At 42.4% G+C, this 23,971-nt stretch overlaps 1 protein-coding gene across 1 annotated transcript in view; it reads left to right on the top strand.

The window, feature by feature from the left end:
• The window catches only part of LG05H7orf57 (linkage group 05 C7orf57 homolog), a 79,270-nt gene extending 57,488 nt beyond the window's left edge, over positions 1–21,782 (top strand). Inside the window, exons 5-8 of the mRNA XM_073630630.1 lie at positions 6,016–6,181; positions 10,021–10,133; positions 13,286–13,410; positions 20,456–21,782. Of these exons, the coding sequence (XP_073486731.1) occupies positions 6,016–6,181; positions 10,021–10,133; positions 13,286–13,410; positions 20,456–20,466 (415 nt within the window). The 3' untranslated portion in view covers positions 20,467–21,782. The remainder of the gene's footprint in view (positions 1–6,015; positions 6,182–10,020; positions 10,134–13,285; positions 13,411–20,455) is intronic.
• The last annotated feature ends 2,189 nt before the right edge of the window (positions 21,783–23,971 follow it).

Raw genomic sequence — 23,971 nt, 5'->3', positions numbered from 1 at the left:
AGCAGTGGGGTTGGTACAAGGGTGTCTTTCTTCTTCTTGTCCTTCGTCCTTTCTCGTAGCCAGGCTAGGGCCTTCTACTTCTAAACCTGTGACTCAGGAGCCTGCACCATCAGCTAAGTCTCTACCTTTTAGTATCAAAGACCATTAGTTCACATAATGTTTCTGACCTGGAAGAAGGTGAGAATCCGTTATCTTCATCTGATGAGGAGTCTGCATCAGAGGATGAGCATACTGGTAGCTCAACTACTTTTTTGAATCAGCTTGTGCAGCTTCCAAGAGAGTATTTTCTCAATCTGTCCTGGTGGGAGCAGCGAGAACATCTGCAGGGAGGGAAGGACTGGGCACAGCATTCCCCAATGAAAATTGCTACAGATGCCAGTCTGTGGGGCTCGGGTGCTCACTCAGGGGACTGGCAGGCCCAGGGAGCCTGGTTGCCAGAGGAGGCATGCCGCTCATCGAATTTCAGAGAACTGGTAGCAGTGGGGAAGGCTTTAATTGCTCTGGAGGAGAGGGTAAAGTCAAAGGACCTGTTGAATTTTTTTTTCGGACAATGCCACGACCGTGGCGTACCTAAACAAGCAAGGGGGCACTCGCTCGGATACTATCCTATTGTTAACCCAGCAGATTCTCTCCTGATGTCTCTTTAGTCAGGGCGGTGCACATCAGTGGGACAGTGAATCTTCTGGCGGACTATCTGAGTAGAGTAAACATTAGTGCCAGCAGTTGGGAACTGAATCCAAGTCCCGTTCCAGGAGATCGTGCTGAAGTGGGGTGTTCCCACTGGATCTTTTTGCATCCAGTCTCAACAAAAAACTACCGGCTTTCTTCTCACTGGAAGGAGAGACTAAGTCCTTAGGGACAGATGCGCCCTCCTTCCTGTGGGATTTCACTCTGGCCTTAGCCTTCTCCATTTCCCCTCTTACTGCTGGCAGTTCAGCAGATTATTCAGGACTAAGCAGAAGCTATCCTGCTTGCCCCTTGGTGGCCCAGGAGGAGTTTGTTCTCCTCGCTGAGAGCTCTCTCAATAGAGCCCCGGCCCCTGCTGGAACGGAGGGATCTTCTCTGTCTGGGGCCGGTGCTCCATCCAAACCCTCAGACCTTCCGTTTGATGGCCTGGAGGCTGAGCGGTGCATCCTACAACTAAGAGGGTGTTCAGGGAGGGTTATTGAGACTATCCTGGACAGCTGTAAGTCACAAAGATCTATGGGAACGTTTGGAAAACTTTTGTTTTCACACTGAAGAAATGATACGTTGCTTGCTACAATGTAAAGTAGTGAGTGTACAGCTTGTATAACAGTGTAAATTTGCTGTCTCCTCAAAATAATTCAACACAGTCATTAATGTCTAAACCGCTGGCAACAAAAGTGAGTACACCCCTGAGTGAAAATGTCCAAATTGGGCCCAAAAGTGTCAATATTTTGTGTGGCCATCATTATTTTCTAGCACTGCCTTAACCCTCTTGGGCATGGAGTTCACCAGAGCTTCACAGGTTGCCACTGGACTCCTCCATGACAACATCACAGAACTGGTGGATGTTAGAGACCTTGCGCTCCTCCACCTTCCATTTTGAGGATGTCCCACAGATGCTCAATAGGGTTTAAGTCTGGAGACATGCTTGGCCAGTCCATCACCTTTACCCTCAGCTACTTTAGCAAGGCAGTGGTCATCTTGGAGGTGTGTTTGGGGTCGTTATCATGTTGGAATACTGTCCTGTGGCCCAGTCTCTGAAGGGAGGGGATCATGCTCTGCTTCAGTATGTCACAGTACATGTTAGCAATTCATGGTTCCCTCAATGAACTGTACCTCCCCAGTGTCGGCAGCACTCATGCAGCCCCAGACCATGACACTCCCACCACCATGCTTGACTGTAGGCAAGGCACACTTCTTTGTACTCCTCACCTAGTTGCTGCCACACATGGTTGACACCATCTGAACCCAATAAGTTTATCTTGGTCTCAGACCACAGGACATGGTTTCAGTAATCCATGTCCTTAGTCTGCTTGTCTTTAGCAAACTGTTTGCGGGCTTTCTTGTGCATCATCTTTAGAAGAGGCTTCCTTCTGGGACGACAGAAATGCAGACCAATTTGATGCAGTGTGTGGCGTATGGTCTGAGCACTGACAGGCTGACCCACCCCCACCCCACCCCCACCCCTTCAACCTCTGCAGCAATGCTGGCAACACTCATATGTCTATTTCCCAATGACAACCTCTGGATATGACGCTGAGCACTCAACTTCTTTGGTCGACTATGGCGAGGCCTGTTCTGGGTGGAATCTGTGCTGTTAAACTTCTGTATGGTCTTGGCCACCGTGCTGCAGCTCAGTTTCAGGGTCTTGGCAATCTTATTGTAGCCTAGGCCATCTTTATATAGAGCAACAATTCTTTTTTTCAGATCCTCAGAGAGTTCTTTGCCATGAGGTGCCATGTTGAACTTCCAGAGACCAGTATGATAGAGTGAGAGCGGTTAAAACCAAATTTAAAACGCCTGTCCCCATTCACACCTGAGACCTTGTAACACTAACGAGTCACATGACACTGGGGAGGGAAAATTGCTAATTGGGCCCAATTTGGACATTTTCACTTAGGGGTGTACTCACTTTTGTTGCCAGCGCTTTAGACATTAATGGCTGTGTTGAGTTATTTTGAGGGGACAGCAAATTTACACTGTTTTACAAGCTGTAAACTCCCTACTTTACATTGTAGCAAAGTGTAATGTCTTCAGTGTTGTCACATGAAAAGATAGAATAAAATATTTACAAAACATGTGAGTGGTGTACTCACTTTTGTGAGATACTGTATATTAGGTTTTTTTTTAAAGAGGGCAGTAGGGAAAGGACTTTGTCAGCACCATTAGGGTTCAGATTGCTACCCTATCTTTGCTTACAGAAAAAAGACTAGCTGAGAACCCTTTGATCAGGAGGTTCCTTTCAGCCAGATCTAGGTGTAAACCCAGGGCTGTTAAACCGATTCCTCCCTGGGATCTGTCGTTGGTATTAAATGCTTTGACTAGGGCTCCTTTTGAGTCTTTGCATGAGGCTTCTCTGAAACTAATTTCCTTAAAGATTTCCTTTTTGTTTGGCTATAATGTCGGGGAGAAGGATTTCTGATCTAGAGTGTTTCCTGTAAGGACCCCTTCCTGAGGATTTTAGAGGACAGGGTAGTGATTTAGGCCCGATCCTTTGTACTTTCCCAAAGTTTCTTCCAGCTTTCACAGGTCCCAGGAGGTAGTTCTTCCTAGTTTTCGTTCCTCCCCCAAGAATGTGGAAGAGAAAATATTTCGTTTTTTTGGACGTGAAAAGATGCCTTTTGCTTTATCTAGAAAGGTCTAGTGAGTTTAGGAGATCCTCCCAACTTATAGTGTTGTTCAGTGGCCCCAAGAAGGGGACCAAAGCGTCTAGAAGTTCCATTTCCAGATGGATTAGGGAAGCTATTTGCGAAGCTTGCAGAGTGTCAGGTCACAACCCTCCTTCCAGAATTAGAGCTCAATCAATGCGATCCATGGACAGAAAGAGCGGGAGCATCATGAGAAGAAGTTTCTAAAGCTGCTGTCTGGTCCTCCTCTCATGCGTTTATCAAGCATTTATAGAGTCCAGATGCTCTCCAGGCAGGACCTCTCCTTTGGTAGGAGAGTACTTCAGGCTGTCGTCCCTCCCTAAGGTATAGAATCTTGCTTATCCTCTCAAGTAGCTGCCCTGGAAGATGAGGGGGGAAAACGCCCGTTAGACTTACCGGTAGCGGTATTTCCATGACTCTTGCAGGACAGCGTCTATATTCCCACCCTATTCTGTATTCACTGGTCTCCTTTGTTTACCTGGTGGTGGTGTTTTAGTGAGTTTCTGTTCTGTTATAGTGGAGCTCCCTGAGTTTACTTTTCAAGTTAACCAGTAGGTGACTGGTAGGATGCAGGGCAGGCTTGGCAACCAATCACCAGCTTGTTAACTTGTGAAAAGTTGTGCAGTGCTCACCCTCCATCCAGACCTGCTGTGCCTCTCCCGCCCTGTGTACCTTTTTGTAAGGTAGATAAGTGAAGGACTACTGTGAAGGATGGGAGATGTGATGGGCGACTGAGGACACTATTATGAAGGAAGGGGGCCAAGGGTTTATGTAAAGGGGTGCTGAGGACACTATGTGTGTGTGTGTGTGTGTGTGTGTGTTTGGGGGTAGTGATGAGGGGAGCTGAGGACACTACTGTGAAGGGGGTCTGAGAATACAACTGTTGGGGGGGGGGGGGTGATGTGGAGGGGGGGTTAAGAACACTACTGTGAATGGGATGGAAGGAGAATGATATGAATGGGCGCTGAGAACACTACTTTGAAGGGGGGCTGAGGACACTGCTGTTAAGAGGGGGGGGGGGGGGGCTGTGATGTAAAGGGAGCATCTTGATGTGAGGGGGAGGGAACTTTCTTGTGATGCGCAGGGGAACTGAGTACACTGATGTAAGAACAGGATTGTGATCTAAGAGGAAGGGGGCTGTGATGGGTAAAGTGTTACTAAACCTACAGCAGTAAAATCGGTCTGTATATGCAGTAAAGCATGCTTGTTATACTCACTGTGTAACCTATGGAGTTAATCCTCTGCATTGTGTAAAAAGGCTGTTTGATCCTGGCTTCTCTGATCATCTCCTTTCACTGACTCAAAAAAATAACCTAAACTAGTCTATAGAGTCTGAGGTATAAATTTTTTTTTTTTTTTTTCTTCTCTTGGAAGGGTGCATGTCATCAGCACACGGCCAATCAGCACTGTCCAGACACAAGGTCAGTGGTCCTGGATCCTGATCGAACAATCGTGGGAGAAATAAACTCCTCCTACAAGCCTTACTAGGAACTGATAGAAGTCACAAGACTGCTAAATACCCAGTATATAGCAGTTTGTTTACTAAAATAATTGCACTTCCATGTTCTGTGTACTGTCGGAGACCAGATACAGTGAATGCAGGTTCCTAGGTTTAATTAACACTTTAAGGATTTGAGTCATCGCACAAATATGCGATTCAGAACTCCACTGGAAGAACATTTTTCTGATTGGACCTCCGTAAATTTTAATTCAATACCCCTGAAGTAGAATCTGCCTGATCTGGAGTAGACCTAAACTCTGTCTAGGGTGCTTGTCGATTTTCAGGTTTGTAGATGGGGCTACAAATGGTATTATGAGGGTTAATATATTGATAACTATAGTTATGTTTTAAAGTGAACATCGCCTGGCCTAAAGTGCATAAAGTAACAATAGAACAAGCACTACAGCCTGTAAACACCCGTGTTGGTCTTCAATCTCTTTTTTTTTTATTTTTTTAGGGAACCCCATGGATCCCAGACCGAGGCAATAATTAGGGCCTTACATTTTCACCAAGTTAAGGTTAGGCACTGCCCTATACAAACACTAAGCTTTACCTCCTGTCATCAGCTATCACATGCAAGACCCTCAGTAAGTATTAGAGGCACTAGAATTTTACAGTATAAGAAAAGGAGGTAGGGTTGATGTCAGAGGGGAGGTGTTAATAATCACCTGGAGAAAAGATGAAGTTCTGTGTACACTCTTTGCTTAGGACCCAGGTAACTACATAGTTACACAAAGACTGGTTTGAAGATTAATATGGGTACTTGCACTATTTAGACCATGTAAAGTTCACCTTAAATTTCTGTGCTCATTGTTCAGCATAGAAAGTTTCACTTTGATTTCTGTCCTGTGCCTTATATTCTACAATACTAGGTCAAAGTGACATGGTTACTAGAACGGAATGGTAACCTTGTAGGATCCACCAGACAGTTCATCCTGAAAAGTTTGGGCTTTTTCTGCTCCACTGACCTCGCTAGGACAGGAAGGGAGGACTCTCAAATGTGAAAAAAAACTGCAATAAAAATCTGATAGGGGCTTTACCCTAAAAAGTAGTAATGCCGATTGTTCTTTTGTCAAAAAAAAGTCAAATACGTTAGATGTCGTTTGTGATTGCATGAATATTTATTTTTTAAATGTATATCAATATCGTTGTATTTTATATTTCATCTTGTCTTGACAGTGCGCCCCTGAGAAATGTGCCAGACTACATGATCCATGAAGAATTTGACAAGGAAGAAAGTGAGCAGACCTATGAAGCAAGAAAAGGCCCATTTGATTTTGATCAGAAAACCATTTGGCAGCGTGAATCTGAAGAATATGAAAAAGAGAATCCTCATGACAAAAAGGTGCTTCATTTTAAAAATAGGCCTGATTAGTTGAAGTAAAACAAAAATAGCTATAAAGTAAGAAAAGTGTTAAAAATCTGATGGATATTAAACTTCTTTGCAAGTTTGCTCCTTCCTTGCAACTTTGCTTTGGTTCGCCTTTGTAAAGAAGTTGAAACAGTGTACTGTAAGTACTATGAAGATTCACTGAGCAGAACTCCTGGAGCTTCTGTCTTGTCATAGCAGAGGTATGATTGCCTAAAAACATAAAAATATGACACAAAGAAAAATTAAATACCATTTACAAATATGCATACTGTGCTAGAACGGCTGGTTAAAATGTATATCAAGTTAATAATGCTTTTCTGCTAGTCATTCAACAGATTCCTAGCACTAGTAGTGATGGTAGATGACAAAAGACTGAAAACTAAAAACACATGTGCAGTGAAATCTGCAGCTTTTTTTAAACAGAGAATACCTTAAGAATTTTCACGTTTCCAGAGAAAAAAGGGAACAAACCTCCCAATGCTGAATTCCAGGCAGATATATTGTAGTAATTTACACATTATATATCATTAAAAACTTTAGTTTGGCTTGATATCAACCTCTTTCAGTCCCCTGTATAGCAGAGCTCAGACTGGGAGAGCCCAGGAAAAGGAACTGGTCAGGTTTTTCTGCAGTAAAAGGAGCATGCTAATAGGAGAAAGGAGAAGGCAGAATGACAGATGCACTCATCAGAGTTCTATTTCTGTCTAGTCACTTGCTGGGTAGAGGAGAGTAGATCTGTAAGAGTTTACACTGCAGCCATGGGTGTTACTGGTGCTGGCCACCAAGGGCACAAGTCTCACATTTCTTGTGGATGCCACAGCCTTTTTTTTTTTTTTTTTTTTTTTTTCTTCACTCCAGTGGCTTTTGCATTACAGTTGCCTGCTTCTGCCTGTCGGACCTCAGATACTGTGGCAGTACAAAGCCATGGAAGGCTCTCCTAAGCTCATCCTTCACTCTGATGTGCATGGCATAGATCTCTATACTGGGGAGGTAGGGTAGATCTTGATATGGGGGGGGGGGATAAAATGTACTAAGTGGGCATTGTACTGTGGAGAAATTAAGGGGGGGGAAAGAGTACAGATGTGTACTGGGCAAAAACATGGGGGAGGGGAGATCTATACTAGAATAGATTGGGAGGGGGTGGTTAGTTGCTTTGTACTGGGAGTTGTACATTGGCCTGTGTGGTAAATACTTTTGACCTCTACACTCTGCATTATGCACTCTTTACCTCTGCACTCTGTATTACACACTACTGACCCCTGGACACTGTGCATTATGCACTTCTGAACCCTGCTGTCTATGAATTGCAAACTTCTTACCACTGCCCTCTTCGTGTTACATACTCCAGAGCCCTACGCTCTTTGCATTACGTACTCCTGACCTCTCTGCGTTAAGCCCTCCTGGGCCCTTGCAAAGATTAAAGACTAAATGGGGGGAGGGTGAAGTTCAGTCAATACCTGGGGAGAGAAAGGAGAGTAATGTCCTTTTTTTACTGGTGCAAGCCTGGCTGGATCTGGAGTGGGTGGGGGTGGAGGAAAAGGAGTCTTCCACCTGAATGTGAGAGAGAGAACCCCCTTATGCAGCACACATCAGGTAACGTTATGTGCCCCAGGTTGTCTGCTGCATTTCTGGAGCTTCTGTCAAACCTAAGCCTATGTGTGGGTACTCCATGTGGGAAGGGGTTAATAGTGAAGTGACCAGGAGGATGGAGAGAGAGGTCTAGGGCTTTCATTTGTGCATGTGACAGTATATGGTTTGAATTTAACAACCTGTGACGCTGTGCATTGTGAATGTATAGGAGGAGCCCACCCACACATGACAGCCATGTGGAAGTAAGTTGGGGTCCATTTACATCGGTCTTTCACACTCTTAGCAATGCCCCAAGCTGCGGTAGATTAAAATCCTGTCCCCTGCAAAACAGAGGTGTGCTGTGAGGCAGCGTTATGTAAATCTCAAGAATGAATAGACAAACTTATTCTTATACTGGTGGTGATATTTGCATGCTACAGTGTACCATTGACATCTTTACTGCATAATTCTAGGTACAAATATTCATAACAAAGGGCTGTTTTTTTTTTTTTTTTTTTGTTCCTGTCAGGTAATAAGCTCAGGCTTGTTCTACAAAATCATCAGTGTCAGGGTTTAACGAACCGTGTTTTACACAGTAAATCGTGTGGGTGGACAGCTTGGCTGACAGTCTGTAATATGGATATGCAGTGTTGACTTGAGTTAATTCTAAACCCTTTTCTTTAAACTGAAGATTCTCCTTAAATTATTCTTCCACCAGTATGCGCTTTCTCTTTTTAAAAGAAAAAAAAAAGTTGTAAATAAAATATAATATATATATATATATATATATATATATATATATATATATATATATATATATATATATATATATATATATATATATATATATATATATATATATTATTTAACCGTAACAATTACTCTGTAAAACCCTTTTCCCCTTCTTCTTCTTTTTTTTTTTTTTTTTTTTTTTTTAACGAGAAAAAAAAAGAGAATTGTGGGATTTGAAAAAATAACAAATCTGCGTACTCCCCTCCATGCTGCAGCATCTGTCCCATGTTTTGGCTCTAGCGCCAAGAACTGAGCGACCACATGACTGACGATTTTTGCTTGATTCTCAGTCTGCTTTGAGTCGAGAGGGTGAATGCCATTCACCACGCTTTGCCCTGCTTCTTCAGTGCTTACAGAAGCCAGGCTGAAGAGGGGAAGGAGCAGCTGGCTCCAGTTTTCAGTGATGAGCTGAGAGGCTGAGCTAACTGCTGATCAGGCATCTGGGGGGAACCCGAGAATATTGTCCGCTCCTTGCAGATCCTGGCGCTGCTCTGCCATATCCGCTTAACCCAATCCTGACCCCCACTGTAAATGTACCTCCAACAAGAACTTGGTGCCTGTAGGCTATTTAATTACAGTCCTGTGTTTTACAGTTGCAGCACTCCAAGGGAATCACTGTGCCCTCCAGGTGGGGGCTGCAGAAAGCGTTGGGAAGGAGGGGGGCCTCGGACATTTTTTATTCATCCACCACTCTGGTTGTTTACTGGTCTAACTCTCTGCTTGGTTAACCCATTCACTGGCCAGTGGCTGCAATTAGTGGCTGTCAGGGCTGCTGTTAGAAATTTATGGGGGCCCCATAATGCCTACCTGATGGGCTGTCATTTTTAATTTAACACTAAATTGATGGGCAGTAACTTTTTTTTTTTTTCTTTTTTTTTTTTTATGCATCTTCTATTATTTTGGGTATTTGTTTTTTTACTGCACAATTTTTAACCTACCGTAGATTTTTTATTTTTATTTTTTTGACAAAAATCTTGTCTTAACCCGAACACCTTCCCGGACTAGTTAGTAAATTGCAGCCAATTTATTAAAACTTACATATATTTGGGGTCCTGGTACTAACAATTTTTTGAAAATCGAATTCTACCAAAAAACACTTATGCAACATATTTAAATGTACATATATTAAAACTTTCTTCCCTTTTTTGTTAATAAATAAAAAAAAAATATGAAATGTGTTGTAGAAAGTGGTTTAATTAGTGTTATTGTTGAGCAAACCACTGTGTACCAATATGTCAAATTGTGTAGGTCTAGTTACAAAGGTTTTAATTATCCTGAGATCAGAAATTTGCTTTTGTGCATGTAAGGACTCCCTCCTCATCAGCACATCTTGGTTGCTTCTACTGGAGGTTGCTATGAATATTGCATGAAAGTCAGACGATGCATACATTTGAAAATGTAATCCTAGCCATTCAACTCACTTTTTACTTTTTATAAATGTCATTCTTTAGGTGAAGCTTCCTGCAATAAAGCAAGACAACAATGTGACTGCATCTGGTAAAGGACCTCCTCCCACAAAGACAGGACATGCTAGGCCTGGGAAAAAATGTTTCTTTCCACCAATGTAAGTATTCTAGAAGCATTACAGTGTTGGATTAACTAGCTTTTACTTGATGTACAGAATTGCCAAAATGTTGGGGGGTACAAGCTAAATAATAATACTGTAGATATGGAAAAAGCACATTAACATGAAGCGCATTTAACAATAGATGATGTGTTATTGTGTAATTAAGTAATGTTAAAATGTAATCCTTTCTTTTGTGTGGAACTATACCCTAACCTTCTTTATTATTTGTTGAAATTATAAATGGGGCCTGAAATGGGCCATGTGTCAGGACTGGGTACTGGTCATCTTTGTGTCTTTCCTGTCTGCTGAGCTATACTTTCTGCAATAACACATCACGTCTCCCCTACACAACAGACACCAGCCCCGCATTGTTTGTGTGTGGGCTAGTGTGAATGAGCCCTAACTAGAGACAGAAATTAACTAATCTTGGTATGATATTCATCCAGTGAATGCAATAGTGCAAGTAGTTACAAAGTATTCAGTTCTCCTGACTTGTTCAGGACCATTTGGCCAGTGTGACATACAGATGCAGCAGGTTTTGGGATTGGCTAGATTAGTTAAGGACAAGGATTGTGGCATTGGGATAGTCATAGGGATATTTTATTTATTACTGGTACGTGTAGAGCACCTACAATTTACATAATTTATGTAATAGGAACAGAGATGGTTTCTTTTTTGCCTTGTATGTATGCTTGAAACCCAACCCTAGATAAATTTTTCTAGATTGGAATAGAGCAGGGAACACCTAAAACGCCTGTTAATTTTTAATACTGTTAGCCCTATTGGGGAGATTTTTCCTCTCCTTTACCCCTCTTCCCACTGTGTGACAACCGGAATAAAAACATATTCTTGTTTAACTTGTTTCCATTCTAACTATAAGGCTTCATTCACAACTGGGAGTTTTGGAATCTCAGGCGATTATGCCCGTGATTCCAGAATTGTGGCAAAATGCGGGACGCGTTTTGAGATGGCAATACTTCTAATGGCACCTCAATCGCGGTGCGCTGTTGTCGCACGATAAATCGCGTTGCAATTGTGGAAAATCCCAATGCGTGCTGCTGTCGCCAAAAAAAAGCTCCTGCTCCTTTTTGAGCGACAAGCAATGCGATTTTGCCATGATTGCAGCACAATTTATCATGCAATGACCACGGCAAAATCGCACTGCAATTGGGGTAATATTCGAAGTAATGGCATTGCAAACACGTCCCACGTTTTGCTGCGATTCTGGAATCACAGGCAGAATAGCCTGTGATTCCAGAACTCCCATGTGTTAGTTGGACTGGAAAAAAGTTAAACGATAACATCTTCTTCTGGTTTTCACAGTGGGGGAAAAAGAGGTAAAGGAGAAGTAAAATCTCCCCAGTAGGGTTAACAGTATTAAAAATTAACAGAAGTTTTAGGTGTTCCCTGCTCTATTCCAATCCAGAAAAACTTGTCTAGGGATGGGTTTCAAGCACACTCACATGGAAAAAAAGAAACCATCTCTCGGAACGCACAGGTGTGAATGGAGCCTAATAGTATTTGAGCTGGATTCGAGTCAGGCTTTTCAAACTTTGTAGATATTATACTGTATATGTTTCAATGCAGTTAGGATTTGTACAGCAAAATTCATAGCATAAAACCATTACAACTAACTCAACTCTAAGTTCCCCAAAACAAACGGGCAGCATTAGTACTCCTTCCTTTTTTGTATTCTGTCAGTGCTCAGCCTTTTCAACCAGCAGCAAGCTCTCACAGCAGAGAGCAAGAGATAGAGCATCAGTCAGCTCGCATACATAAAGACCTGCTTAGAACTGAGACTAAGCCCAGGTTCACACTGAGCTGCAGGAATGAAGCCGTGCGAGTTCAGCTGAACTCGCACAACATTTCTCCCGCATGTCAGTTCCGATTTCGGCTATGGTTTCACAGACATCTGTGCGGGTTTCTGGACAGATGTCAATGTAAAACTACTTTTTGAAATCGGTGCGGCATCGCACCGATTTTAGGACGGTGCCATTGCCGCCAATTTGACATGTCAAATCGCACCAATGTGAACCAGGGTTCAAGCTGGACATACAATCTTGGATTTCTTTCTTTTAAACTAAACCGCTCAGATGAATCCCCCTGCTGCGTTATCATACTTTGACAGCTGTTGGCAGCAGCTCCCAGAATACCCGAACAGTGGCTGCATCTGATTGGATAAAGCTGCACTTCTGTCAAAAATATTCCAGCAGGCTCCTCCAACAAGTCATTTGGCAGGGCCACCCACTGAATAAATATAATGATGAAGTCTGGCTACCAGGTGAGATGAAGGGCTAGGAATGGAGGTGTATTCCCACCCAAAGCGCTACAAAGTCACCAGGCATGACTTCATAAGATTCTAAGAAAGTTTGTTTTCTCCACATCATTCATAAACCCTGGAGCCCCTCACTATGTGTAGGTGAAACACCATCCACAGTCCTGCCAGCCAGTAGCTCACAATATATAATAATCATGTATTCTAAAATGTAGGAAGCTTTATGATTGTGAGTCGAGTACATTCTTGTGGTATAGCAACATGCCAAACTTTTTTTTTTTTTTCCACTGATGGGACCCTTTCTGATAACTGACAATAAATGCCCTTACCAAAATACATTTTACAATATTATATTTTATTGCATATACCGCTGTAGATTTGTGTACAGGAAATGGGAGATGTGTGGGAACTAAATGGTGATAATTCCAAATTGTGTGTGGAAAAAATACCCTGTAAAAGCCGATACTGAGAACAGATTGGCAAATCACTGGAGCACATTTTAACCCTTTAGCTGTTAAAGATGTAATCTATACATCATGGCTGACTCATGATAAATAAAACACATGCAAGGGAGATGTTTTACCTGCCAAAGGTTCTCTTTCTGTCCATCCATGTCTGAGATTCACACCCACCTCATACAGCACAGCCAACTGGATGTTACCACCTAAAGGGGAAAAGTGCAGGAATTCTAAAAAAAATACATACCCATCTACCTACTGCAGCATCAGTCCGATGCTGCAGATGTTCCCTGCCGGCTGTAAGCCCAAGAACTGAGCAATCAAACGACCTCTGATCCCTCAGTTCTTGGGTCCACTCTGAGCACAGAGCAGTGACTTTATCTTTGTTTTATCTCTTTCTCTCCCACACGCTAAAGGCCAGGAAATGGAAATGATGCAGTTAATTTTAGCAAGTTGCTTAGCAATGGTTATGGAGATGATTGGCATCGTCATCACGATGAACAAGAGACGAAGACTACACAGAAGTCCAAGACATTCAAAAGTAAGTGTCATAGAACTTAAATTATGTCTAAACTGAAGAAAAAAAAGTTCTAACATTTTGAAGCTTACCATTCCTTAGACATTGGTGGCTGTATTTGTTTTTCCTTTTTCAGGCTAAGTATATTTTCTGCAAGTGCAGAATTTGCTTTCCCAGCTATCTTATGTGAAATACAGAGCACCTTCTCCCTATGAAACGGAGGGGGAGGTGCTTGCAGTACAGACCAGGAGAGCAGCCTGAGGTAACAAGGCTACTCCTCCCATGGATGATACAGTGCAGACAATGTTGTTCGCCCCTAGGACAGGAAGTGTATTGCTTGCAGAATTACCAGGTGCAAATAACCCCAACTAAATAACCTCTACTGGGACTTTTAAGGCAACCAAGTAATAGTTGTCTAAAAACCTTAGTGTGTGTATAATATATAATAAAAATGGAGAATCCCCCTAGGGGTGGGACTTTTAAAGGCACTACCAAAGCATAGGACATGTATATCAAAATATAAAGTTTATTAAGGACATGAAAAACATAATGAAAATATGATAAAAACGAGGATGCATCATGTAGTACAAACATTTCAGCAAAATGACAAGGTATATAATCCCAAACCCAACGACGTTTCAGAGATGAACTGTGGTCTCCTTCAACAGGGGTTTTCACAGGAAGTACAGTGTCTATGAGATTCAAATAATATATAATGATCAACAAACAGATCGTAACACATGAAACTGCATATATACTGAATCCAACAGACATTAATAATACTCACATCATAATCGCTAAGGAAGTACATGTATGCATCCAAATATTTAAAAAAAATGAAAAAAATTGAGGCATGGAGTCTCCCACAGATCCCCTCCACTGAATGGCAATCAAAAATAAGAACAAAAACAAGGCCAATTTGTAGAGGGGGAGAAGTGATGTCCACCTCCTCATACCCGAACAGCCTCACCAAGTTCCGAATATTCAGACCATAAGCGGGCTGACGTGCACTGGGGCCCAAAGAGAAAGGAGGATCTGGAAAGGAGAGAGAAAAGCACGGGACAAAAATGAGAAAAATCAGAGTGGCAAAGTATCTAAAAAGGAGGGTGAGTATATGCATGGGCAGGTGGAGATACTGTAGATCCTCCAACCATTACAAACATTCAGGATTGCATAAAACTTACCCGGGTTGACAGGTGGTAGCACTCACAGGCCAGTGAAAAAGTGGGGGAGGTAGTTGGAAGGACGCACATTTGAGAGGAACCGCTGTCTATTGAGAATACTGTGAAACTATAAAAAGCGCCCAACAAAACGTGTGTCAGGAGGGAACTTGTAGCTAAGCAGGCTGGTGTACCACCAAAAAACAGCCATACAGTGTAAGAAAAAGGAATATATGCTGTAACTTACCCAAACAAAGATTCATCCAAAGAGCGTCATACCCCAGGCCCTACCTAAACTGCACTGAGAGCTGGTATAAATAGATCCCCTGTGTTCAGCTGAATGCCGAACAGCTGGGTATGATCTCCCCTGGACCACACCTCCAAAGGCGGGCCCCCGAGTCGCCACTGCGCCGCGCCTCCCCAAGGTGCAGGCGCAGAGGACGCCGCATGGACAGCACGGCGACCGAGCCGCCCCCATGGCGTACGCATGCTGACTTCATGCAAAAGCGGCGCGGAGGGGCACGGTGCAGTGACGTCCCACCAGCGCGGCAGAGATACCTCATGACAGAGGTCATCATGGATACCAATGGGAGGGGGGTGTCTGCAAGGAAAAGCGGAAACTCGATCCCTGGAGGCACTCATAGAGTCCTCCCCGCCGCGCCGGGTGCACGTGAAAATGGGTGCAAGTGTGAAAAAGGGCCTAAAGAGAAAAAAAATATGTAATTAGAAAAAATTAAAAATGTATGAACACATGGGGCAAATACATAAGCCCAGTAGTGTATTATGCCACAAGGAAGGGACCAACAGGAGACTCCATGCCAAAATCCTCAGTGTATGGACACAAGAAATGGCAAAGAAAAGAGGGGGGGAACCACAGCCAGAGAAGAACCAGCCAGATACCAGATAAGGGCTGATGGTGTGTAGATAGTATAAACAACTAGGGCATGTTTTGAGATGGCAAATATAAAATACAAAGGGAAAATCAAGCAAAAATGATGACGAATAATATACAGGGAACAAACATATCAAATCAAAGCTGGCAAAGGACAAGAAGAATAGAAAGGGAAGGGGACATGAGACTGGTAATTCTATTACTTTTCCATACCTCCCGAATTGAAACCATCCAAAAAGGGCCTGAAACGCATAGCATCATTTAACCCATGTGGACGGGTAGCCTTCAAGTTGTTTATCCACCGCACTTTGAGCTGGAGGAGACTTTTTTTCCAGTCTCCTCCTCTCGAACTGGGGTGGATACGGTCCAAAATCAAAAATTTAATCTTGGGGAAAACCCCTGAATGGACCAAAGTGGTATGTCTCCCCAGAGGCAAGTCTGGGTTACAGGTTTGCATACTATGAATATGTCGGTATGCTCTTTTCCAAAAGGGAAGCTTGGTCTTCCCAATGTAAAAGCATCCACAGTCACATTTCAGAAGGTAGACAACCCCAAAAGTTTGACAGTTCGCAAAATGACGGGGTTTGAGGATTTGCCCATTGGGTAGGATTGGACTTCTGCTGGTATCCATGTAGCTACAGTAGCCACATGCCCCGCACATATAGGTGCCCCTATACTTGCAGTGAACGACCTTGTTTTCTTCCCTATATTCACTTCTAACCAATTTTGGAGGCAATTGAGGTTGCTTTTCTAAAGGTAAAAAGGGGGGCCTCTGGCAGCAAACATCTTAAGTTAGGGTCCATCGTGAGAACGTGCCAATATTTGGAAACCATTTTCCAAATTTCTGCGTGTTGGTTACAATATTTGGTTATAATTCTCAGAGTTGTCTGATTTGGTGGGCTGCTGGGAATAAAGGAGATCCTGTCTGCTTCGGGTGGTGGCCTGTCGGAATGCCTTTTTTCAATGACGTAATGGAGTAACCCCTCAGCAGCAGCCTATCACATAATTTACCTGCTTCAAGACGAAAGACCTCATCATTAGTACAATTGTGTCTCACCCTTAAATATTGACTGTATGGTATAGACCTAATCAAGGTCTCCGGGTGGAAGCTGGAGGCATGCAGGATATTGTTGCCTGCGGTGGTTTTGCAGTAAAGGCTGGTGCTGAGTGTACTGTCAGTGTTCCTCAAAACCTGCACATCGAGAAATGAAATGGTGTTAGTGTCAGAAGACATGGTAAAGGCAAGGTTGAATTCATTGCAGTTCATACGTGCCAGACATTGATTAAGCAATTCAAGAGGGCTGTCCCAGATGGTAAAGATATCGTCGCTGTACCTAAACCACACTAAAAGGTGGTCTGTGTACATTAACAAAGCTTCATCATTCAAAAACATGTTCTCCCACTCCCCCAGGTACAGGTTGGCATAGGACGGGGCACAACAAGTCCCCATCGCTACCCCCTGCACCTGGAGGTAGTGGGAGCTGTTGAATGTGAAGACATTATGGTAAAGGATGTATTCAAGGAGTGACAAGATGCATTCATTATATCCCCAGTCCACATCACTGCTTTGAAAAATGGTATGCCTTACAGCCACCATCCCCTTGTGATGGGGGATGGAGCTGTAGAGCGCCTCCACATCTATGGTGACAAGATGGGCCCCATCTGGCATCACTAGATTTTCGATTGATTCTAAGGAAGTGGATCGTGTCCTTAACATAAGACTGTAGAGCAGCTACATATGATTTGAGGTGTTCGTCAATGAGATGGCTGGTGTTCTCACTGATGGACCCCCTACCGGAAATGATTGGTCTGCCTGTAGGATTGTGTACATCCTTATGGACCTTGGGCAACGATTATGAAGTTGGTACTTTAGGAAAAGTCGTTCTGATGTAGTCCCAGGTAGTTTTGTTTGATAATATTGTTGGAATAAGCTTGGTCCACTAGTTGATAGAACTCCAGATTATATTTTTGGACTATATCAGGAGTTATCTTGCTATACCAGTTTTTATTTTTTAAGATTGTGTATTGTCCATAAGGACAATATTTCCCCCTTTTTTATCTGCAGGTTTAATTGTGACAGAAGCATTGTCACTGAGAGATTTTAAAGCTTGCTTTTTAGAGGAATTGATATTGGTTACCCTGAGAGGGTTTACGTGAAGTTTATCAATGTCGCCATTGACCAACCATAAAAATGCAGCAATATTCGGATTGGAGCTGGGAGGTGGAAATAATGAGGATTTTTTCTTTAATTTAGATCCTGAGGGAGTGTCTTTGGTCCCTGCTATAGCTTCCTGGGATAGGGAGAGCACCTGAGGTAGATCGATATGGTCGATTAGATCGGCCATATCACTTTCCTCTAAGAGGGAAACTAGCTGGTCAATTGCCTTGTTCTCACTGGGTGTGAGGTCCGTCCGTCCTCCAGGTTTTTGGTACATATTTTTAAGCATAAGTCTGCGGGCAAAGAGTTGAGGATCTTTTACAAATTCAAACTTGTCGACGTTCTCAGTCGGACAGAACTCCGGGCCTTTATGAAGTATCTGGGATTCGTCCAAGGAGAGCATATGATAATGTTTATTAGTGTTGAAAACCAAAATATAGTGATAAACAACCATAGCACTTCTTTTTTTTTTTTTTTACAAGACCAGTTAGCCTAACATCAATAGTATGTAACTCTTGGAGGGGATAAGAGACTATATACAAGATTTTAGTAATGAGAACAGTATCATTAGCAGTAATCAGCATGGATTCATGAAGAATCGTTCTTGCCAAACCAATCTACTAACCTTCTATGAGGAGGTGAGTTGCCATCTAGATAAAGGAAGGCCCGTAGACGTGGTGTATCTGGATTTTGCAAAAGCATTTGACACAGTTCCCCTTAAACGTTTACTATACAAAATAAGGTCCGTTGGCATGGACCATAGGGTGAGTACATGGATTGAAAACTGGCTACAAGGGCTATAAATGGGGAGGGTGGTGATAAATGGGGAATACTTGGAATGGTCAGGGGTGGGTAGTGTGGTTCCCCAGGGTTCTGTGCTGGGACCAATCCTATTTAATTTGTTCATAAACGACCTGGAGGATGGGATAAACAATTCAAACAGTTCAATCTCTGTATTTGCAGACGATACTAAGCTAAGCAGGGCAATAACTTCTCTGCAGGATGTGGAAACCTTGCAAAAAGATCTGAACAAATTAATGGGGTGGGCAGCTACATGGCAGATGAGGTTCAATGTAGAAAACTGTAAAATAATGCACTTGGGTGGCAAAAATATGAATGCAATCTATACACTGGGGGAGAACCTCTGGGGGAATCTAGGATGGAAAAGGACCTGGGGGTCCTAGTAGATGATAGGCTCAGCAATGGCATGCAATGCCAAGCTGCTGCTAACAAAGCAAACAGAATATTGGCATGCATTAAAAAGGGGATCAACTCCAGAGATAAAACGATAATTCTCTCTACAAGGCTCTGGTCCGGCCGCACCTGGAGTATGCTGTCCAGTTCTGGGCACCAGTCCTCAGGAAGGATGTACTGGAAATGGAGCGAGTACAAAGAAGGGCAACAAAGCTAATAAAGGGTCTGAAGGACCTTGCTTATGAGGAAAGGTTGCGAGCACTGAACATTATTCTCTCTGGAGAAGAGACGCTTGATAGGGGATATGATTTCAATATACAAATACTGTACTGGTGACCCTACAATAGAAATAAAACTTTTTCGCAGAAGAGAGTTTAACAAGACTCATGGCCACTCGTTAAAATTAGAAGAAAAGAGGTTTAACCTTAAACTACGTAGCGGGCTCTTTACTATAAGAGCGGCAAGGATGTGGAATTCCCTTCCACAGGCGGTGGCCTCAGCGGGCAGCATCGATAGCTTCAAGAAACTATTAGATAAGCACCTGAATGACCGCAACATACAGGGATATACAATGTAATACTGACACATAATCACACGTAGGTTGGACTTGTGTCTTTTTTCAACCTCGCCTACTATGTAACAATAACTATCAAATCATGAATGGCTGAACACACGGTTTACATTTGTGGGGTTTACACTCAAACCCAGATCAGACTTCTAGCCTATAGTCACTAGGCTCTTAAACCAAAAGTCTGTGTGCTGGGTAACGCTACGCCTTTTTTTTTTTTTTTTTTTTTCAAATTTCTCTTTTTTTATTCTTCCTCAGGGGTGAGGGTCCACCATGATTCTTATACAGAAGTAATTGTAACAGCCCCATAGTGTTCATAAATACCAGATGTCCTTTTTATTAAATCTTTCCAATCGCCAAACACATGAGTTCATAAGGACCACATGGGCCATAACTGCCGAATCTTGCATAGTGGTCGCATCCCTTAGCTATCCAGCATAATACCAGTATAGCTATTCAGTAAATTATTCTATGGATTCTATAACTAACTTTTGATATTATTATAGTGGGGTTTTTTTTTGTTTTGTTTATGTTTTTTTTTTTTTCTTTTTAAATTTGATCAAAGCTGAAAATCAGAGGATCTAAACAGAAAAAAAAATTAAGGCAAATTTTCCAAATCAACCGTTAAGTCAAGAGTGTGTTTGGTTTTGTTTTTTTTTTTTTTTTTTTTTTGGCTTTAGGTAAGCTGGGGTTAGCCCTACATGAAAGGTTTGCACATTTTAGGGCAAAGTGACAGAATCTCTTTAATGCCCATCCCTCAAACCAAGATATACTTGCCTTCTCCTCAGATTAAGGCCACTGCTACATACTTTATGCTTGTGAAATATTGCAGGATGTAAAGTCCTCTCATGAGCACAGGCCTGAGAAATGTCATGAGAGGGAGGGGTAACATCATCAAGCTCTGACACCATCCCACACAGAGCTTATATAGGGTTAGAACTGTAGAGGAACATCCCCCGAGGAAGCTGTACTACATAGTGACTCTGTCACTGTCTCTTTTAATATAACAAACAGGCACAACATTTAAGTCTACAAATCAGATTAATGACTTTCATTTTATCATCTAGTCATATCTTTTGATATTTTGTGTTTTTCAGATTTTGGCTGAAAGAATGTGTGAAGAATCAACAACCCTCCTGTTTCATAGTTTGCTGACTGCATTGCTACAAAAGCACAAATAATAGCATATTTGGAACATTTCTTAATAATTCATCTAGAAGCACTATATTTATTTCTCTTTAGCAATTTCAGTAGGAAATGAGAAATAACTCATGACCGACAGCTAGACTGCACTAGCAACAGTGATATAATATATTAACAGCATGTCACTCAAACTAGTAACATGCCAGCTAATTATTATTCATCAGCATAATTGACAGATGTGGTTGGTTAACCATAAAAGGATACTGCCACTGTATATTTTGAAGCTGAACTCCAGGCAGATCTAGAAATCGCTATTTAATCCAGTTACAAATGTATTTAAATAAGTGTATTTTTACATAGAATTGGCCTTTACCCCTAAATCAAACCCATTTATTACAGGTACTTGTATAGCACTGTCAATTTACATAGATAGATGGCTATCTCTCATTCACAGCAGTCTGTTTTCAAGGCACTTACAAGCTAAGGTCCCTAATTCATGCAAACTCCATGCAGGTAGTACTGTGGTTGGGACCACAAGTACTGCTAAGCAAAAGTGCTAACCACGTAGCCACTGCGTTACCCATACTTGATATCTGCCTGTAATTTCCTGCACATTATAACTCATTACGCACATTACAATCTGTACAATCTCCTTTAAATCTACTCACAAGTATGTAATGTGAGGGCCCGCCTGATTGGATACAAATTGATTGAATAATTTAGGAAGTTAATAAAGGAAAAGTATTGTTTTGGTATATGTAAAGTGGATTGTATAGTCTGGTTGTAACGTGTATGTTGTCATTTCCCACCAGTGAGGTATTTATTGCTGTACACGATGCTGCCAGTCTAATACGAGCTGAGAGTAAGGGAGGGAACCAATATATTTTAACAATGTTCTGTTTTATTCTCCAATCACAGACTAGAATTTATCCTGGGGCAGGCTGCATTGCTTACATGCATTGTTGTCTGCAGGAAGGACAGGACCTGGTTATGCTGTCTGGTATAGCCTGCTAATTGCCTGGATCACTGATTATCATAATTCAAATTAGTTGGAAGATAAAACCGTTCACATATGTATTTGAGCTGTGTATCTGGACTGGAGTTAAGCTTTAGGAAATTTTGTGACATCAGGTATAGAGCTAGATGACTCACAAGATTGTGTGTGTATATCCAAGAAATTCTAGTTTGACTGTCTACATCACAAGACCTGTATGGTTATTTACTTAAAATGTGTGTGGTTACATTAATATTTATGCGAATAATAGATATAGAAAAAAAATACTTCCTGTGTTTTGCTTTTAGTGTCCTTCTCAGACTAGCAATCCTATTAGTGGTGGCACCTTGTCAGCCACAGGAATGATACATTTACTGTATTTCTATGGTGTTGCTTCCTTCCTGGTCCAAAAGCTTCAGGCTCTTGCTTTCCAGTGAAGGAATAGCATGAATAGAAGCAGTTGAGTGGTTTCTTTGCTCTCCTCATAGGCGTGCCAGGTGTTCCTGGACACACCCTAATCATTGCATGTGGCGCAAATTCTCCCTATTGCCTGGGCATTCCCCTGTGTTTCAGTATGGAGAGTGGAGGAAGGGGCTAGTAGATATGTAATTTACCAGCCCCTTCCTGTTCTAAATGAACACACTCAGTGTTCATAAATGGAGCATAGTAAACAGTTTACTATGATTCAGTTTATAAATGAACAGGAAGCCGCTCAACACAGAGCACTATCCATTCATTCACTGCAGAGGAAGGGCTTGTTTGAGGTGCACACCCTAATGCAACAGGCTGCACACACCTATGGCTCTCCTAGTGATCTTGTTGCTGTCATGTTACTTTCAGCAACAGGAACAATAGTTTGACATGGGCCTAAATGCAGTTTGTGTTACATAGTATATTGTTACATATGCTGAAAGAAGACACAAGTTCATCTAGTTCAACCAATAGAAGAAAACAAACAAATAATCTTTGAAAGCAAAAAAAAATAATCAAAGAATGCATGGTCCAGTTTGCTCCAGTGGAAGAAAAAAAATCCTTCCTGATCCCCAGGGAGTCAACCGGATATTCCCTGGATCCTCTATCCCTTGTGTTATTATCTATGAATAATGTTGTTGATACTACCATTCTGCTGGAGTGATCACCTGTTCTGAAAAACCAGCCATACATGGATTGTAATTTGACTGGATGAATTTTGATCCATGTATGGGCAGGCTGATTGTACCGCAGTCGATCCATTGATCGACTTGGGTACAACCAACTTGTTGGATTTTTCTGCATGCAACTATTGCCAGTGGCTATAGCTGTTGGCAGTAACCATTATATTCTGCCAGCTGGGAAGGCTCCCCTAACCCCCCCATACCCCCCTGGACAGAGAATACAGTAGCACTGCGGGAGGTATTCTCCCATCAACACAAACTATGGAAGGAAAGAAAATCTATTCTAAAGTCACAGCACAGAACTAAAGCAAAGATTATTCACTCTTCTAGAAATAAGTGATGCAGGCATATAGCATGTTAGAATCTCCACATTCAATGAGCGAGAATTACTTCACATCACAAAAAAAGAATTTGCTTACTACAACTTTTTCAAGTCCTCCTGCTTCTTTGCAGAAGAGTTTAAGATTTTCCCTTAAGACCCCTTACACACTGAGCCGTTTTTCAGGCGCTTTTGGGCTAAAAATAGAGCCTGTAAAGCACCTCTCCTGCAGCCCCAGTGTGAGAGCCTGAGTGCTTTCACACTGGGGCGGTGCGATGACAGGACGTTAGCAAAAGTCCTGCAATCAGCATCTTTCGGGCAGTGCGGGAGTGCTGTATACACTGCTCCTCCACCACCCCTGCCATTGAAATCGATGGGCACCAGTGCCGAAGCGCCTACAAAGCGATTCGGCAGCGGGGCGCTTTTAACCCTTTATTTGGCCGCTAGTGGGGGCTAAAAGCAGCTGAAAAGTGCCGCTATAACAGCAGTAAAGAGCCGCTAAAATTAGCAGCACTTTACCACCAACTCCCCCCCCCCCCCCCCCGCCCCAGTGTGAAAGTAGCCTTAGTGAAACATTTACACTAGCCAGCCACACAATGTCAGATCCTTTATCACAAGTAGTGACTTTTATATTTTTAAGGATTACGAAGTGGGGCTTCAATGAATCAGACTTGTTGTTTCACCATGTCTCACGGATGGTCAGTTTGATAGAGATCTGGAGGCCAACACCTCACTCACTGTTGTGTTCTTCAAACCATTCTTGAAACATTTTTGCAGGGTGCATTATCCTGCTAAGAGGTCACTGCTATCAGGGAATACCATTTCCTGGAAGGGGTGTACTTGGTCAGCAACAATGTTTAGGTAGGTGATACAGTATATGTCAAAGTAACATCCACATGAATGGCAGGACCAAGGTTTTCTAACAGAAGATTGCCCAAAGAATCACACTACCTCTGCCAGCTTGCCTTCTTTCCATACAGCATCCTGGTGCCATCTCTTTCCC

The sequence above is a fragment of the Aquarana catesbeiana genome, linkage group LG05, assembly GCF_042186555.1.
Source record: "Aquarana catesbeiana isolate 2022-GZ linkage group LG05, ASM4218655v1, whole genome shotgun sequence".
Taxonomy (NCBI): Eukaryota; Metazoa; Chordata; class Amphibia; order Anura; family Ranidae; genus Aquarana; species Aquarana catesbeiana.
Note: the sequence above shows the minus strand (reverse complement) of the source record. Positions and strands in the feature narration are given on the sequence as shown.